The sequence below is a fragment of the Perca fluviatilis genome, chromosome 1 (genome assembly GCF_010015445.1).
Source record: "Perca fluviatilis chromosome 1, GENO_Pfluv_1.0, whole genome shotgun sequence".
NCBI lineage: Eukaryota > Metazoa > Chordata > Actinopteri > Perciformes > Percidae > Perca > Perca fluviatilis.
The window spans coordinates 30,796,790-30,814,809 of NC_053112.1; the positions used below are offsets into that span (position 1 = coordinate 30,796,790).

Below are 18,020 nucleotides of genomic sequence, written 5' to 3' on the forward strand. Positions count from 1 at the left end.
TCATTATTTAGTACGCAAATAATCGTAGAAGAAAAATAGCCTCTTCTTTATATAGTCATGTGATTATGCACTGACATATTCTGACATGAAGACCCACCTCTCAACATTTAACCAGTTTACAGTATCTCACATATGCACGCTGAAGTGCTTTTAAGGCAAAAGGCACATACAAATAAACTAGTTGACACCAAGGATGATTTTTGATTGAGATTTCCTTCTGGTTATAGTAGATGGTTGGCAAGCAGCTACGGGCAGGGTGGGCTAAAAAAATCGCAGTGGGATCATTTGATCTGCCTCATTATGCATCTGTCTGCGGCACTCCATGTCCGTGCTTGTTAATTGTTGTTAAAGGTCTGTTGGTAAAAAAGAGGCAGGGATTATTTAGGCCCCATAAACAGAATAAACACATGCAGTGCACCCTCTGACTTAAGATGCTATATTCAGATGACATCAAAGCATAAATTAGCTAGCGATTACTGGGGAAAAAGCCTTTGAGATCATTTGCATCTGCAGCAGCAGTGAAAGCTCATCTATAGAGAGTGACCATTATGGATGTGAACCTCCCCAATAAGCGACGTTGACACTAATTAAGTTTAATAAAGTTTACCCCCGATGTTCCTCAGATTCCTCTATTTTTTTCCCGTTTCATCTTGATTTGCTAAAAGGTATTAGAAGTAATGAGAGTCTTTTGCTCCCCAGACCAGGGCTTAGTTGGAGGAGGGACACATTTGCTCACACAAACACACGCACACACAAAAACAGAATGTTTTATGCATGTTTTAAAATCCTACAACTAAGGTTTTTCCTTCATTAATTATTTGGTAAATTAATTATTGTGTAAAAAAAAAACTTGCTTTACACTTGGTTTGTAATTATAATGCAAGCTTCAGTGCACCATCAAGTCTTACTTAGTCCCATAACAAGATAAAATTAGAGCACAAAAAACTGTTATTTTAAAGAACCAAACCTCAGAAATACAATTCACACGTACAGAAGGGAGAATGTAGTGTGCCTATCTCCTGTCATATTCAAATAGTCATTGACTGTGGAAGTTGTGTTCCTCATGTTTGATAAATACACCATTATGATATTGTCTTATTTCATATCAGGATACCTAGCAGCATCAACAAGCCTCTTAAACAGGGAATATTGTGGACATCCTAGGTTGTTTCCACCAGTGGTTATTACATGAATCCCCATTCACCTCTCATATCAGTGGCCTGTGGCTGGAGAACCTATAGGTAACTCTTAAAGACTCGCTGTTGCAGCTGCCGCTGCATCGCCCAGAGCTAGAGTACAGCACTGAGCCATGTACCAACTCCACCAGTCACCATTTTTGCTGACAGCAGTGGCTTGTCCACAAAAACTCCCTCCATGAATGAACAGCCCTCTAGCTTGAGTTTAACCATAGGGAAATCTCCCCCACACACGCCCCAAAAACAAGATTCTTTCCCCAGCGATAAAAATGCCAGAGGTTTTTTCGCTTTCTCACCCTATTCCCTGCTGTTCCTGTGTATTTTTATGTTACGAGGAGGAAGCTGGCATGTTAAAGCACAATGGCTACAGATGATGTTGTGTTGTACACCCTTGTGGATGGAGGCTGGCAGTTTGTGCTCTAAGCTGTGTTAGGTGCAACACTGGTAGAGTCAAGATCAAATGACATGGAGTGGATAGCTCTGGGCTGAAGTTCTAGCGCTGCACGAGAGAGACAAATGTTTTCAAAAATGGGGCCAAAAGAGCGGCGTGAGACACAAACTTACATTTCAGACCACATCATTACCAACCATAACACCCGTCTGGTGCCTTTAGTTTGGTTTCTGCCTGGAAACTTCTTTTACTTGTGCCTGCTGAATGTTATTCTACCTGAGGTGTAGCGGCAAGTTGAGAGGGAATTGAAAATTGTCCAGCTAGCTTCATTTAATTTATCATTCAGATTAAAAAAAAAGAAAAATACTTCAAATACTCTATATGAGGTGTGGCTGTAGAGAACCTCTCCTCTGTGATAACAAGGATATGACAGGAAAACATGGTTTCATTTCAGATTGCAGGTTACTGAAGGTAGTCTAACATAGGGAAAAGGTGTGGAATTTGTTTCGGGTGGAGGTGGCTATAATGTGATGCAGATCTAAAACATAGCTCCTTGAGGTTGGGATATTTAGCTCAATACTACCGCAGCCTTACAGTGTTGCCTAAACATCCTTTTGAATTCTCAAAGCTACTCTTTTCCCATCATCAGGACCCCAATAGGCTGAAAATAGAAAGCAACTGTTTATCAAATGATGTACTCAAACAAGGAAGCAAAGTGTGGGGAGTGAGACTGTAAGGGGAGATTGGAGCAAGCCACTCATGGAAACGGTTTGTGCAGTCGCAAATTAAATCGTAGTTTGGAAATTTGTTTTAACGTGTTGCCTAAGAAAAGGAGAAAAGGCTGTACACACTGTAGAAAGATGTGGTTGTATTTACCGGTATAATTAAATGAACCAAAAGCATTGACAGATGGCTGTAATTCCAAATGTGTTGTTTTGACACAAAACAAAACTCTTGGTGCTGTAACATTGTGACTCACATCATGTAATGTTACAAAACTAAAGCAAATGTAACAAAATGACATACAAATTGGCCTACAAACCAAATTAGTGTTATTGCTCTTGTAGCATCCCTAGCTCTGCTAATTCCCTATCTATGGCAGACTGGTGCACACACTGCAACAACTGAGTGTTACTGAATAAGGTTGCAATAGTCTTCCATCTCCAGAATGTTATGATGTGAAACTGGAGACCCCTGGCCAATGAACTCCATCTGCAATCTAATCCCTTCTCCATCCAAGAAAGTATGCTCATCCTTTAACAAAATTGAATGTTTTCCATATGAACTTTGCTTTAGCGTCAATACCATCAGCATCCGAAAAGGCATAAAAGAGAAACATGAGATGGAAGAGGCTCCTTTCACACACTACATATTTCAGCTCATTTGTCCCATTAACAGCCTGGACACATAAGGCAGTGCTGGTGCCTCATCGACTTGAGTTCATTTATGGAGGAAAATCTATAGAGGAGCGACACATATCCATCTGCTTCCTCGCCCCCCTAAGGTATAGTCAATTGTGTACTTATTTAAGCTGCGGTCAGCCATTAGACCAGGCCTCTGCTAGACTGTTACTTTCCTTCCCTCTGCTATGGCGATAACTTTTCCCCAGTCATTTTCTTAGCAAATGTATGGAAAAATCTCTTGGTTGAGCTAGCAAAATTAGATTGGTTGAAACAGGTGTCTAGTTTGAGTTAATTGCCATTATGCTCATCATAGTTCACCGTAGCCACAAATGCCCTGTTTATCATCAAACATTTCGTTGTATCGTGCACGCTGCACTCGCTGCATGCCTTAAGAAGTCAGTCAGAAGGAAGACCTACTGTTGTAATGAGGTTAACTGAGGGAAGAATGCCACCAGTAGCAGGAGCTTGTTTCTAGTGTTTTTCTCTGACTGTGGAACAAAGGGGAGGGGAATTAGGTGTGTGTTTCAGGTGTGGTTGTCTCAGTGGGCTTGTGTGTATCCTCAGTAGACTTCAGTTGGGGTCCTAATAATAACTTGAAAGTGCAAAGCTCCGAGCATGGCTCCACATAATTAGCCTTTAGCAGGAATCAAGCTAATTGCAGAGAGGTAATTGGGCACACTTTCCAGTCTGTTTGTCTGTTATGATACACACACACACACACACACACACACAGACGCACACTGTACTTTCCTACCTTGGCGTTTCATGTTGCTTGTCACTTTGATTTCCAGATAAATTAAAAAGCATTTTAATTAGTTGATTTCTTCGCCATGTCGTCTTTTCAGTTATAAAGAGAAAGCCAGTGGATAAGATTCCAGTTAAAATGTGAAATAAAAGTTTCTACAATGGAGTCCACAGTGGAATCCAGACTCAGAGTGATAGTATTTGTGGAGATTGGGATGGTAGTGGTTTCTTATTTATTTCATATTTATGCCATTTATATTTGTAGATGAATAGATTTGCTATTAGAGCTGGGTGAAGAAAAGTTCATTATGTGTGTGACTCCAGAGCCGGCGTAGAAGAGGAGCTGGACATGCTGCGAGTCCAGGCTGCTATGGACCGGGCCACAGTGAAGGAGCTCCACTTGTGTCTTGCTAGTGAACACCAAGGTAAACCCTTTTTTTTCTTTATATATTTTTGGAGACTTAAAAATAACCAAGTAAACATGAATCTTTAGAACCACTTTTTTTTTCAAGTCTGTTGGTGTGGACATTTTTTACGTAAATTGAATTTTTATTCAATCCTTGTATTCAATTACTGTATTGTTTTCTATGATGCCAAGGATGTTGCACAAAGATAAAAAAAAACAAAAACAAAAAAACTGGAAGGACCACCTATAATGGTGGAAAAGGATGCTTGTGTAACATGACCGCACCTTTAAGCCATCCTTTTACCTCTGGGCCATGTGTATTCGTGAGCAGAATTAATTAGACAACTCCCGGTGGAATTAATACGACAACTCAATTAAGACTTGATCAACTCCTCGCAACTTGATTGAGAGATCAAGTAGTGTTCATCTTGTCTGCATCTATCATTCCCAATGTTAAAAGCACATCGCTTTTAATCTAATCTGCAACCTTTTGTCAGAAGATGACCACCGCAACTGCTGGCCTCAATTAACTAGTTCAATTACAAATCTGTCCTAGATCACTTTCATTTTCTTCACAACCAGTGATGGTGTCTATTGGAGATTTAAAGGAAGCACATGATTTAAAGGATGGCAGTAATTAAAATCCTATTGACAGTCTAGTACTAGGAAATAAGCTCTTTTGAAAGGACATACTTAGTTTTGCATCTTGTCAGACAAATAATGACTAAATATAAATGTTATACATGTGCCTGGCTATCTGCTTTCTTATCTTTTGAGCTATCATGTACAGTCATTTTCCAGTTCATCAGGGTAAAAAAACCTTAACAAAAACCATCTGCAGAGAGTGTCTTTACACAATGTGCTCCCTAGTACTGCTGTTTTTATTGTAGTACCACTGTTAAAGTGGTATTCTCTCTCTCTAAAAATGCACTCTTGGTAGTACCATACATAGCTTAAAAAACACATCACTTTCCCCACTGTACATTATTTTGCTGAAATCACTGTTTTTAAAATATAAAACTCACATAAAAATTTTTTGACAACATTATTAAGAAAACATTGTGAGTGGTCACAACATTTGCCCCTGAAGAACCTCTGTGACCCGATTAAAGGTATGGAGGGTTGAAACGCTCACGCATCAGACTAACGAAAGGCAGCAGATGAAAGGAACAGGGCCTTTGTGCTGCAGCCCATGAGGAGACGTGGGAGGGACGTTAATGTATGCTGCAGTGCCAGGACCTCCTCAAACCGTGGGTGACTAGGGAGTCACCACGTCTTCTTATCAAGGTAGTGCTGAGGTGCCAACTCCCAAGCCACCTGCACTGGAGCTGGATAATTGTCTCCCAACCTGGTTATGTACCCAGCGAACAAGGCAGACCTCCTGTCCTATTTGGTGCTCTGTCTGATTGAATGTGACATGCTGGGAAGACAAAAGAGCAGGCTAATTCAAAGTAACAAACTTCCCTGGGCAAAGCGTCAAATGTAAAGCAAGGGAGCAGCAGCTCCTCACAACATAACCCTCACGCGTTATTACTCTCCCTTCTATGGCCTCTTTATCCAACTTACTCTCCAAAAGATCAACTTACCTAAAAGTCAAGGTCCTGAATACTTAATCATCCAGCCTTATTGTAAAAAAAATATTTTGGGTGTCCTGTTTTTAAATGTTTAACAGGAGAGAATGAAAGGCAGAAAGTTGTATATTTTGTGTTGCCCTTTGCATCTAGGTGAGCAGAGGAGATAGTGCTACTTTTGCAGGTATATACTGTATGTCAAACAGTGACACTGAGGCTTGTCGACTTGTGTATACGCACATGAATATGTGTGCATCAAATCCCCATGCACTTTGACTCCTGCATGCATTCTGTTGTTATCATAAAGACTAAATCATATGTTTGCCAAAGCCACTACTGAAGTTTTCAGAATAAAGCAGCATGTTAGTCTGCAGAGATTAGTTGTCCATTGGGGAAACATAGTGGACTACAAAGCAGTGCAGCCTGGGGCTGTGTGTTCACGAGGGATTCAAGCACTTCTCTTCGTTTGTTTAAGATCCCTAGAGAGAGGTTGCACATTACATGTACCAGTGTGTGCTTTTGAACAATGTTTTCCTATTTCCGTGTGGACTACTGAATAAAACACTTTTCTGTTAATCAGGAGGAAAAAGGGCTATTCGATAAGATTTTAGAAACAGGAGTTGGGTTTTAGCAATGTGAAAATGTTGAAGTCCCTCTGAAAACAGCATCAGTGATTTTGCGTTCTTTCCGATTTGATTGACAAAAGAAGAATAAAGAGAATAAAGAAACTGGACCGTAGGAAGGAAATTAGACCTTAGAAAGGCTAATTGTTAATTTAATGTACCCTCTTTATTATCATTCTATTGATTGAGCAGCCCGAGTTTGACACATCACGTCACAATAAGGAGCTTTGTTCCCCTTTGCAGAATTGCTTCACAAAGTGCCAAAGGAGCGCCAGGTCAAAAGCAGCACTCCGAAAAAGCTTTCTGTTTCTTCGGAGCGAATGGAACAGTCATTTAAAAAGGTACAGTACTATGCCGTCACTAAGTGTTCTTTGTCATTGGCAATAAAAGAAACCCGACAGAGCCATGACTACACACAATGCCTCTCAGAAAATGTGTTTTCTCCTCTATCAAGAATGATTCAAAAGTGTTCTAACTCTTTGGAGAATTGTACATGTAGTCATTTCCAAGTCAAGTGTCAGCTTGGAAGTAGTTTTTTTTCACAGTTTAAAACATTCTACAAACTACAAGGGCACTCGGAGAGAGAGAGCGCAGACCTTCGCCAAGGCATGCCCTATCTCACAATGTTATTTTAATTTTTCAGTCAGGAAATCATTTCCCGATTATTCTGACACCACATGAATGCAGCACAAATTCCCTATCTTGCAATATTAACGAAAGTGAGAAATAATATGTGTATCTGCCCCGTGATTGGGATCCGCTCTAAACAATTAATGAGTTCTTCCTTGGCCAATGCTACACCCTTCCATCAAGTTTTATGAAAATCAGGCCAGTAGTTTTTCCGTAACTCTGCTGACAGACAAACCAACAAACAGACAAACCAAGCCGAAAACCTAACCTCCTTGGCGGAGGTAGAGAAAACTGTACTAACTTATCCCAGAAAACTTTAACATTTAACATAATTTAACATAGATGTTGTATCTGAGCTGTTAGTAGGTTGCACATGTTTGTACACACTTGCTTTTTAAACCCCTAACTTTAAATGTTGCCTTCATGGCAGTGAATCATCAAGAGTGGGGATAGCCATCTAATTTAGTTTGAAAGGTACCAGGCTTCACCAGCAGGCAGAGTGAGAACCAAATAAAAGGGAAAAAATTGCCTGGAGGCACAAACCCAGCAGGCATGCCCTGTTCTCTTAAACAGTCTCCACCAAAGATCTAACAAATAGACTAAGTGCTCCTGGTTGATGAGGGTGATCTGGGTAAGGGGGTGCCAGTCAGATGTCCATAGCCTTGCCAGGCTGGCGAGGGGGGTGTTGCTCCCCTCATTGGTTCAGCCATATACAGCATATATGCATTGGCACATACACCTTTGAGAAAATATCTGGGGAGGGAAACCACTGTGTGCATGCTACCACACACAGGTCAAATCAGGAATTGGCTTTTCTAATAGAAATGTTCACTGATAACATATGCTGTAGAACAACAACAGGCTGAACTCCGACTTGGCATGTCGTTCACTAGCATTGCAAAAGCAGCATATTCAGAAGTTTGAGTATTTATGGTAAAAACTACAGATATGCAAGGGGAAAAAACTAACTATGTTGTACCACTGAGGCCCCATATTTCTGATTCCTTCAGATTGAACAGCTGGAGCGAAGGATGGTGTCCCTGGAGGAGGAGACAGAGAAGCTGAGGGAAGAGAAAGAGCAGCTACTTCAGGCCAAGGAAGACTTGGCCCACAACTGCCGCAGACTCCAAGCCTCCCTGGATCATCTGCGAACCCAGGAAGCTGTCCGTGAAGAGGCATCCCAAGCCCAGGCCCTGGCCCAGGGGGAGCGGCATCGCAGCGAGATCATGGCTTTAGAAGGTCGGCTGGCTGCCTCTCAGAAAGAGGCTACCAAGCTTCATCATCAGTTGCTGAAGCTGAGACAGGAGCTAGGGATCCTCAGAGCAGCTAGGGACTTCTATAGGAACCGTGCAGCAGCACCAGTGCGGGCAAGCGGGGCTGCTAGCAACATTAGTTGCAAGGTCAAATTCAAAACAACTAGCCTCAGAGGTCCGCTACACCAGCACAGCCATCGAACAGTCAGCCCCAATCAAGCCATCAGCTGGCAAGGCCGCAGCCCCAGTCCCACTAAGGACGAGTGGGAGGACATGAGCGTAGATAGGTAATGATACACACACACACAGATGCACTTATTCTCATAGCCTCCCTCCTCATTATTTTTTGGTGGTAGGAGTGGAGCGGGTGGGCTGGTTGAATTGTGGGGGGCCTACGCAGCATCGAGGGGACAACGTGCATATGCAAAGCGTAAGCAAATGGGTGATTGAATTCCATCTTCTGTCTAGTTGGTATTCAGGAGCCAAAAGAAGAATGCAAGCAAGAATGATAGAGAGAAGGAGAGAGGAGGGGGAAACTACTGTCAGATCCTTTGAAATATCCTGGGACGCCTTGCTTGGAGCTTATTGACTGAAATTTGCATGCAAAATTAGCCACCTCTCCACACAAAGTTGAACCAATGCCAGAAAAGCCCAGGGATAAGGGGGCCGCCAAAGCCTCGATACCTTCCAGTGATGCCATTTTCATGCACTAGTCACGCTACCCCGAAATTGACAGTTTGGCAGTTTGATTTAATTTACTGGTCCTTTGCATATTCACTAACCCCCCCCTTGACAGCGCTAAGGATCCCCCTGCAAGTACCAAACCCCCCCACCCACCCACCCACCCACCTCCTCCACCCGTACACACACAACCATAGATGCATGGAAGCTAACCACTCCCTCTGTCTAGTCATGTGGGTTATCTTGTGGCATGTCAATTCACAAATGTGTGTGTGCTACTCTTATTTCCTCCAGCCACCGCCGTAACCCCCCTCCCAACACATACATTCCCACTAACACGCTTCCTTTCCATCTTACCCACCCTCCTCTTTCCTCGCCTTAATTTAGTTAGATAAATTTTGAATGACCTGACTCGGCTCAGTACCAGATGTCTACAAGCTGTTTAACACCCTCGAAATTAAGAACCATCGACAGTAATTATTTCATGTATGTTTTATGCAAAAAAGCCACTGAGCCAACATTTATTGAGTGATGGTCGAAATTATTTGATTTCAAACACTCAGAGCTATCGCTGATATTTATTTCCCTTCACTTTCTCTCCCTGTATGCCTCTCTCTATCCACTCTCTCTTTTGCTCAGTCCTACTAACTCCCCATCTCTTCACCAACTAATTCATCAGGCTGTAATCCATCCCATCTCAATCCACATGAGGCCGTTTAACAGGGACTGGGTGCAGCTATGCCCAGCTTTCCTAATGCCTCTCCATGTGGTTAATAAGCAGCAGTCTAATATACGCTTTACCTGAGAGGTGGATCTAAGTGGATTTGTGAAGAAGGGGTCTAAACTGAGATGTTGTCTTATTTAAGGCACCTGTCAACTGATTTGTTACTGTAAAGCCTTCTGCGTCTCTTTCCTCGCAGTGGTCTTCTTCAGCAGGCGCTCCCGGAAATACAGTTTCTCTGCCTAAGGAGGTTTGGCCTAAATAGTGCCAAATACAGATGTCAGACTCGTTAAGGCTACTGACAAGTCTTTGTTTCCCCCCCATTTTTTTAGCGCTGCCTCTGGCTCCCTCTCTCAAGTTTTGAGCTGCTAAAGGCAGCTGACCATTTTGAGCGGCTCAGCAGTTTTGTTAGAGAGCAGGACAGAATGAGAGCAGGGGGGCATGAGGAATATCCTTCTGAATCGTATTGTATTGTTCTGTTATTAGGGATATATTGTGTGTGAGTGTGTGAGTGAGTGAGTGAGCTCTTAATCACTGCTGGAACACACTGGAAAAGGAAAGCATACACCAACATAAAGTGTCTTGGTGAGGTGTTGGGCTACCACTTGCCACCAAAACGTGTTCAGTGTGCCTTCTAATAGATTCTCCAAGTCTCTGGGCCTCAACTGAAGTAACACCATAACATGCCAGCACGGCATCCTTAACTTTGATAGACCTGTGGATGCGGTTACCATGGCTCTTGTTGTCTGATTGGCTTGATTTTCACTATAGACAGTATCTGAATCATGCTAACTGTAGTATTACACTTACACATATATAATTTGAATCTGCATGTAATGCATAATTGGTAGAAAAGTACTTTCAAATTAATAGTGAGATGACTTTAGAATTGTACTCACGTACTGAAGTAAATTCAAGTCAGACTTGTTTAGTAGTCTGCATAGCATGAAGCAGGTAGCATTTTTCATCAAATGCATGTAACCATGGTCTTAGTGGTGGTGATTAGTGATCCTCAGCAAGTCCTTGTGCCCCGTCCAGACCGGGTTTAACCCTAACTAGCCCCCAGCAGTGTCATGTTCCAGTTAGATCCTGTCTCTGTGGTCTTTTACCTCCGCTGCTTCTCCCAGGCCCCACCTTAATAAACCCGCCAGCGTAAATGTCACTGGCTTCCACCTTCACGTCAAAGGTCACTGTCAATAAACCTGTGTGTGTGTGTGTGTGTGTGTGTGTGTGTGTGTGTGTGTGTGTGTGTGTGTGTGTGTGTGTGTGTGTGTGTGTGTGTGTGTGTGTGTGTGTGTGTGTGTGTGTGTGTGTGTGTGTGTGTGTGTGTGTGTGTGTGTCCCAGGAAGCCCTTACCGTGTGTCCATCAGATGCAACTTTGCTTGGCTCCGCTCAGCCGTGCCTCTCACACACGTCTGTCACACACAGAGAGCTAATGAAGGCCACAGCCGCTCTCATACATGTTGATGCATTCACCATCAGCACTAGACACTGCAGCTTTTCACTTAATTTACACCCACATTTACACTTCCAGCTCAGAAATTGGATGGGACATTGATTTTCTGTTGGAAGGCGGGGGGGGCAAATGCACATATTTTTGCTTGATGTCAACTAAATCAACCATAAAAGGTAAATTGGATTTTTGTCCTGTGGTGGTACTTTCAGAGACAGGGTTGCGGGTTCAACTTCTGGCCTGTAATAACCCCTCTCACTTTTCTCTACAGTGACAGTGGTCAGGAGTATGTGGACAGTCTCAACAGTGTGACCTCAAGGACAACGCCTTACAGAAAACAGGTTAACAGAAAGGTTGGTCTGTGCTCTTCCTTAATTTAGTTTTACATAAAAAAGAAGAAGAAAAAAAAGGATTACACGTCTACAGCCAGATGTTAACCTTGGACTAGTGTATATGTTCCCTTGCAGACTACTTCTGCAGGGGTAACATCCGAATAGTTTGAGAGCAGGTACAGGTTTTGTTCCGAGTTGTTTCAGGATTGTTTTAATCGTGCAATTATTTTAGCGGTGTAAGACCATCGTCAAAAGTATTTCTGAATGCTTAAAACTGTGATTCCAAACTAGCACTCACTGGTTATTAAACCATACGCTGTATCAGCACAGTATAAACATTGTACTTCTTGATCCTAAAATTTTAATGAAAAAAATTTAAGATTTGATATTCAGCATATTCAGAGTAAATTGTTGCTTATTTATCAAGAAAAAAGCTGTGGAGGTACCTCACCAAACATAATTGCAAGCAAAAATTTAGTTTAATGTAAGTCAGAAGATTCCTATGTGCACAGTTATTTACAGCAACATTACCATAGTCATAGAACTAGTTAGGACTAATTGCCATCACAGTAACATTGAAACAATGTGCCTTGTATAGTAATTTAAGTAATGTACTCTTTCCAAAAAAATGTCCTCAGTGTGCTCATTTTTACCGTAAAGGTAGTACAATTATTGAGGTGTATGTGATTAGTCAGCATATGGATAATTATGAGTTTCCTGTAATCTCTGCTCCCTTTGCTCCTGCATTTACAAGGTTTTGCCTGTGTCGTTGTCAGTGCTGCTTCTTTTCCCTCTCCTCTCCACACCATTAAAATCAATAGGCCTGGACCCTTGCTCTTGTCTATATCAAACCACTTCACAGCAAGACATGGCAGCTCCAAACCCCAGCTCCGAACCCCAGAGAGATATGTCTGTCAAGAAGAGAGAGGAAAGAGGGGGACCTTTTAAAGATATCGTCTCCCTCTCGTTTCAAGAGGAGGGGAGCTAGGTAGAAGGTGGAGACGAAGAGAGGGTTGTTGTTGTACATGTAGCCAGGGAGCTGTCAGGACCCTTACTCTTAGATCCCCTTAAGTTTCCCCGCTCCCGATCCGCTAAATGTGCCCGTCAGCTCCTACAGGGCTCATCGCTGTGACAGCCCTGGCCCCTCACGACGTACTATGTCACAGACCAAAGGGTTCACCCCCCCCCTCTCTGCAAGGCACTGTGTGATCAAACCTGGCACTGATCAAATCCTACCTGACCCCATATACAAAGGAAACAGGCAGAGAAGACGGAGGGGTGGGGGATTGCCTTCTTTGATGTCACTACTACAAACGATGGTGCAGTTGGGAGGTGTCACACATACACACGCACGTGCACACTTATGAGTGCAAATGACTACACACACACACACACACACACACGTCATACTGTAAGAGTGAATCAGGGCTTTCAGACAGTGATTGAACAAAGACAGCATTTGCAAGCATCTGTCAGAGGTAATATCCGTGCCGAGAAGCGTTCACGTTGAAGTCGGTTGAACACGCTCAGGTGAATTATTAAAGCACAGGGTGATTTGTCTTGTCGCGTTAAACTGAGCACACCCTATGATCATGGTGTCATTATGAGCTGCGTCTCAGGAAGCACAACATGTCAACCGGTTGTGTTACATTTAACAGCTGCGTTTCATCTCTGTCTCTGACTTTTCTGTTCTCTCAGTCCTACAGGTGTTCACGGATCTCAAACATAGCGGCACCGGCAACAAAATCCAACAGAAAACAACCCCATGTTCTGGCCCAAGGTAACATAAGTTTTCCTTTTTCGCACCCATGCAGAACTACACAAATCTAATCGACTATAAATTGCAGCAGGAAGAACACTCAATGTATTTACATGCTGTCGATCGGAAACAAGTATTTAAGAAGTTTACAAGCTTTGTTTTTTATTATTTGCGGGGGTTCAGAACCTGAATTGGTTATAAATGGAAAATGTTAATCATTCAAGTTGTTAAATATATCACAGTTTTCACTTGTGCATACACAAAGACACTTTTACATAAGCCTGTTAACTCCCACCAGTAGCTTCTAAATAGGGATTTGTTCGGTGCACTTGTCAACTCTGAGGTGCCGGTGTGTACTTCCTCCTGTTAGACGATGAACAGCATGAGCCCTGGGACCGAGGGACGAGAGGAGAAAAAAGGAGGTGGAGGAAAAAGAGGATGCTAATGAAGACCCAGCACTGCTCCTCCTCTTCTCTGCAGCAGCGCATCGAGTCCCTACAGCGTCACATTGACATACTGCGAAGTGCCAGGAAAGATGCTGTGCTTTCAGCCAGAGAGCTGCAAAGGGCCAATGAAAAGATAACGGCACAGCTCAACTCCCTCACTGAGAAACTCTGCAGCAGCAAGCAGCTCACACAGGTAACTTGGGAAAAAACAGGGAAAGGAGTAAAAGGGAAAGCCAGTTATAAGTATTGGGAAGTTTCTTATTTGTCTGTCTTTGTCTTTCTTTTTGTGGTTCTTTTGTATTTGCTGGGGGCTGAGAGTGCAGCAGTAGCAGGTCCTTTGCCCTTATCATGCTTAATAAGTGTGGCTGACAGGCCTACCCTCGCCTGTGGAGGTCAGCACCACGGAGCAGAAGTGAGGAGGAGAATCGCTCTCTCTCTCCCTCTCCCTCCCTCTCTCTTTCTCTCTGACTCTGCTGTTGTCTCGTTTCGCTGAATGTTTCAACAAGCCAGTTCCCCACAAAAATCTGTGTCACTAGCAATTACATTTCTCCAAAACTGCACCTGTGTGTTCAGACACACACAAGGGGACTTTTTTTCACTGCCACACACTCATTTAGTTATTTAGTACCTGCCTCCAGGTAGGAAACTCTTAGACTTGGCACAGCCTTTAAATAAAACACCAAGCACTTTGGCCCTAAACAGTACCTTTCCTGCCAGGGCCTCCTTGCGCACCCCAATACACACACACATACACAGACACACAAATACACACACACACCAACACCTTGACAGATACAGTCGTTAATCGGACAGGCAGGAGACTTCTTTTGGTGAATTCAGACATAGCAGCTGCCAGCGAGGGTCCACTGGACGCCTGATTAGGTGCATGTGTCTGTATATTTACTGAGTAGAATAGCACAGATGCAGTATATTGGACTTGTTCACAAAGGTCAGAGTCTAGCTAGCCCTCATGGTGTTGCTCCCTAGGAAGTGGCCCTTGTGCTCCCACCCAGGCATCTGATTGCTAAGGCCCAACGAGACCTCAGACTCAGACACAGCAGTAAAGGCACATGTGTACGCACACACATACACAAACACACACTGTTGCGTGAATGAGTGGACAGAGAGGGAATTGTTGTCTTCCTGTTTGTTTCCTCTCTCCTCCTGCAGTATTAATGCCACTACACCGGAGAAAGTTGGAGCCGACTGACTGGCCAAAGCCTTGTCTTGTTGCCCTCTCTGGAAAGGGCAAGAGGTGATGGACTTTGGGCTTGTTCCAGCCGGTCCTTGCCAACTCTCCAACTAAAACTCTCAGCTTGTAATTGGCTTAGGACAGCCTCCACAGGGGCCATCATGTGAGAAGTAGCATGGCAGTTTCTCAGAAACTTGTTTGTGTTGCTGTGTCTCCCTGATCCTTCAGCCATTCCGTCCTTTCCTTGTTGCTTCCTTCCTTGCCTCCTTCCATCATTAGGACTTATTTCCTTATTCCTTTCTTTTGTACTTGCTTTCCCATGTGCTCCTTTTTTATTCCCCCTCCCCTCTGTGTCTTTGTATGAGTTTGGATTTTGATTTTTTTTTTTTTTTTTTTTTGGTTTATTTAAAAGGGGACAGTGCAATTTCATAAAACACATGAACAAACATGGTTAAAAAAGCCAGAATTAGCCAAAAGGCTATTTTTCATCTGTAGTCCCCTAGGATAACTGGGTTTGATAGCTGCTATTTAAACAACATTGTTGCTGCTCTCCAATCTGTAACATGAGAGAGAAATAGATCTTAAGTTGAGATTTGTGATGGTCTCCATGTCCCAGCCTAAAGGCTGTTTTATGGTTCTGCGGAGGCTCCACGCAGAGCTTTCGCCGTAGCCTGTGTAAGTGGCCTGATGTTTACACTTGTGCACCGGTCTGTGCGTCGAGCCGGCGTGTGTGTGTGTGTGTGTGTGTGTGTGTGTGTGTGTGTGTGTGTGTGTGTGTGTGTGTGTGTGTGTGTGTGTGTGTGTGTGTGTGTGTGTGTGTGTGTGTGTGTGTGTGTGTGTGTGTGTGTGTGTGTGTGTGTGTGGTAGAGCGAGGTAGAGAGAGACAGTGACGGAGATTAGCTTTGGAGCGAGTAGCGACTCTAGAGTCATAGTGAGAGAAACAAAGTGTCTCCCCTGTGCTTTCTGACCACGGTGGGAAATCTTTAGCAGGAAGAGTTAACCCTGATTTCATGTTTTTTATGGAGAAGGAGAACCAGGAAATGAGTTGGGGGTGGGGAAGCTATGCTAACGAACCACGGCTGAGCGACGTGCGTAGGTTTGTGTCTTCACGTATCTACGTGCGTAGCAACGGCGTAGATTTTACACAGAAGTATAAAACAGCCTTTAGGGGAACATGTGTTCAACAGCACGGGGACACTTTCATCACTCAGTCACCAGCACCACAGCGCTGACAGATGTCTTTATCAGCAACAGACTCTAAGCCTAACTCTCAGACCTGCAGTGCAAACACTTGTGGATGCCTCCCTTTCTTCACAACATAAAGATTTTAAAGGATGATTCCTTTGTATTACAACTTGGGTCGGTAATGAAGACATTGCTGACTGCTGAGAATTGGGTACATGGCAATATCACTGCAGCAAAGTCCAATATGGCAAATATAAAACGAGCAGTCAGACAATCATACTGGTTGTAAACAAACCAGCAGTTTTTGCCAGATTGTCTAAACCACTTTATTTGGATGTAAAAGCAAAAGTGAGTGCCCCCGCAATGTCAGTATTGATCCTTCATTGCACAGGTAAACTTTGTGTCCTCACAACTACGTCAAGTACTGTAGGTCAAAGTTGAAACCGAGTGAACTGTGATGGATGTCAAATAAGTGTGTCTAACCTGGAGGTTTGTTGAAAACCTGTCCGTTTGTCTGACCAGCCGTGTTTCTTGCCCTGTCTGACATTTCGTAATGTTGCCGTATTCCCAGATCTCAACAATTAACTTCTAGATCTAGGCACATGGCAACTATTCCTTAGATCTAAATGTTATTATTACTGAAATAGATAATGGCCAAAAACTACGAAAATAAGACTCAAGTTGTAATAAACCAGAATTATCCCTTAAGGTGACATAAGAAGCTTAGAAAACTCAGGTGACAGGTGAAGCATGCCCTCCTATATCAAGCAAGTCTAGCTTTTGACAAAATGTGCTAGTCATGCGTATCATTCTACCTCGCTCAGTCATTACTTCCCCATTTACTTCACTTTGCAGTGTACTGTGACATCGCCTCGTGAATTTACCAGCCTTATCTCTTTGCGTGTGGAGTGTCCTACCCTCCTCTAACATGTAAGAGGCTGGGATTATCATAGGATTAGGGAGTGCAACAGACACAACTGACTGAATTTAAAAAGCTTCAGATTATTTTTCAAATTTTTATGATAGTTGCACTACAAATCACATACAAAGTCTGGCCAACAGGATGAATACAAAGTGATTGAGGAACTTTATGCTAGTGTTTCCCTTATGTTGACAACTTTGATAGCTATTTGAGCAGCCTCCGTTTCCTTATTTATCCGCTAATATTGAGGATCGCTTGGAACAGCATCAGTGAGGTTGCTACTCCGATGGGAGAGGGAGACAGGTGTCCTCTCTTCCAGACTTATGGACCACCAGTCTATCAGTCCATGACAGTGCCATCTCTCAACAGAGCTGAAAATGGCCTGTGAAATCAAAGCCTGTTTTACAGGAAGTGTCATCAATGCCACCCCCTTATCCGTGCACCGCTGCCACTGCAGTCATAGCCCTACTTTTCATTCTCCACTCCTCCCACACTCTATCACTCCTATTTCTCTCTCTCCCACCCACGCTGGGGATATGGCATGTGCATCTTCAACAGAGCAAAGGAAACCTAAAACAAGAGGGATTCTATTAAAAGGCAGCAACCAGATATCAATAACCTCCATGTATGCAGAGCAGAAAGCAAACCCCTGGGAATCTGCGGTTTCACTTGGGTGTGTGCGTGTGTCTCTGTGTGTGTTCCAGCATTTACCCCATGTGTGCAGCACACATCTTCATGTATCATGTCTCCTATTTGTGCCATTAAGCATTCTTGATGTCGAAATTATAGCAGGTCAGCTAATTGTGGCAGTATTGAACCAAGCTTACAGAGACGTGTTTCTGCCCCATATTTTCTAAATGAGCAGGCAAAGAGATTTTTTTTTAGCTCTGCCGCACACGTGGTTAAAAGTGTTCACCTCAGATGCTTATGTTTAGAATCATTGATACTCCGTACATTGTACATGATCATCTTGTGCCATTATCGTTCATCACTCTAAACCCAACCACTAACCAAATGCCGAACTCCCTCTGTCCCAAAGTACTCTCTGATTCTGCAGGATGGCTTTATTATGCATGCCAATCACAGTGAGAATTAGGCCCTATTGACCGGGC

General features: G+C 43.2%; 1 protein-coding gene across 7 annotated transcripts in view; it reads left to right on the plus strand.

Annotated features, from left to right (window-relative positions):
- Nucleotides 1–18,020, plus strand: part of cntln (centlein, centrosomal protein) — an 89,142-nt gene that overhangs the window by 42,385 nt on the left and 28,737 nt on the right. For all 7 annotated transcript variants that reach the window (XR_005639184.1, XR_005639181.1, XR_005639182.1 and 4 more), the window contains exons 14-19: nt 4,059–4,159; nt 6,578–6,675; nt 7,975–8,504; nt 11,344–11,425; nt 13,103–13,184; nt 13,534–13,802. Coding sequence is in view for 4 of the 7 variants with exons in the window: in XM_039800032.1 (XP_039655966.1) it covers nt 4,059–4,159; nt 6,578–6,675; nt 7,975–8,504; nt 11,344–11,425; nt 13,103–13,184; nt 13,534–13,802 (1,162 nt within the window). In the remaining 3 variants the exon portion in view is untranslated. The remainder of the gene's footprint in view (nt 1–4,058; nt 4,160–6,577; nt 6,676–7,974; nt 8,505–11,343; nt 11,426–13,102; nt 13,185–13,533; nt 13,803–18,020) is intronic.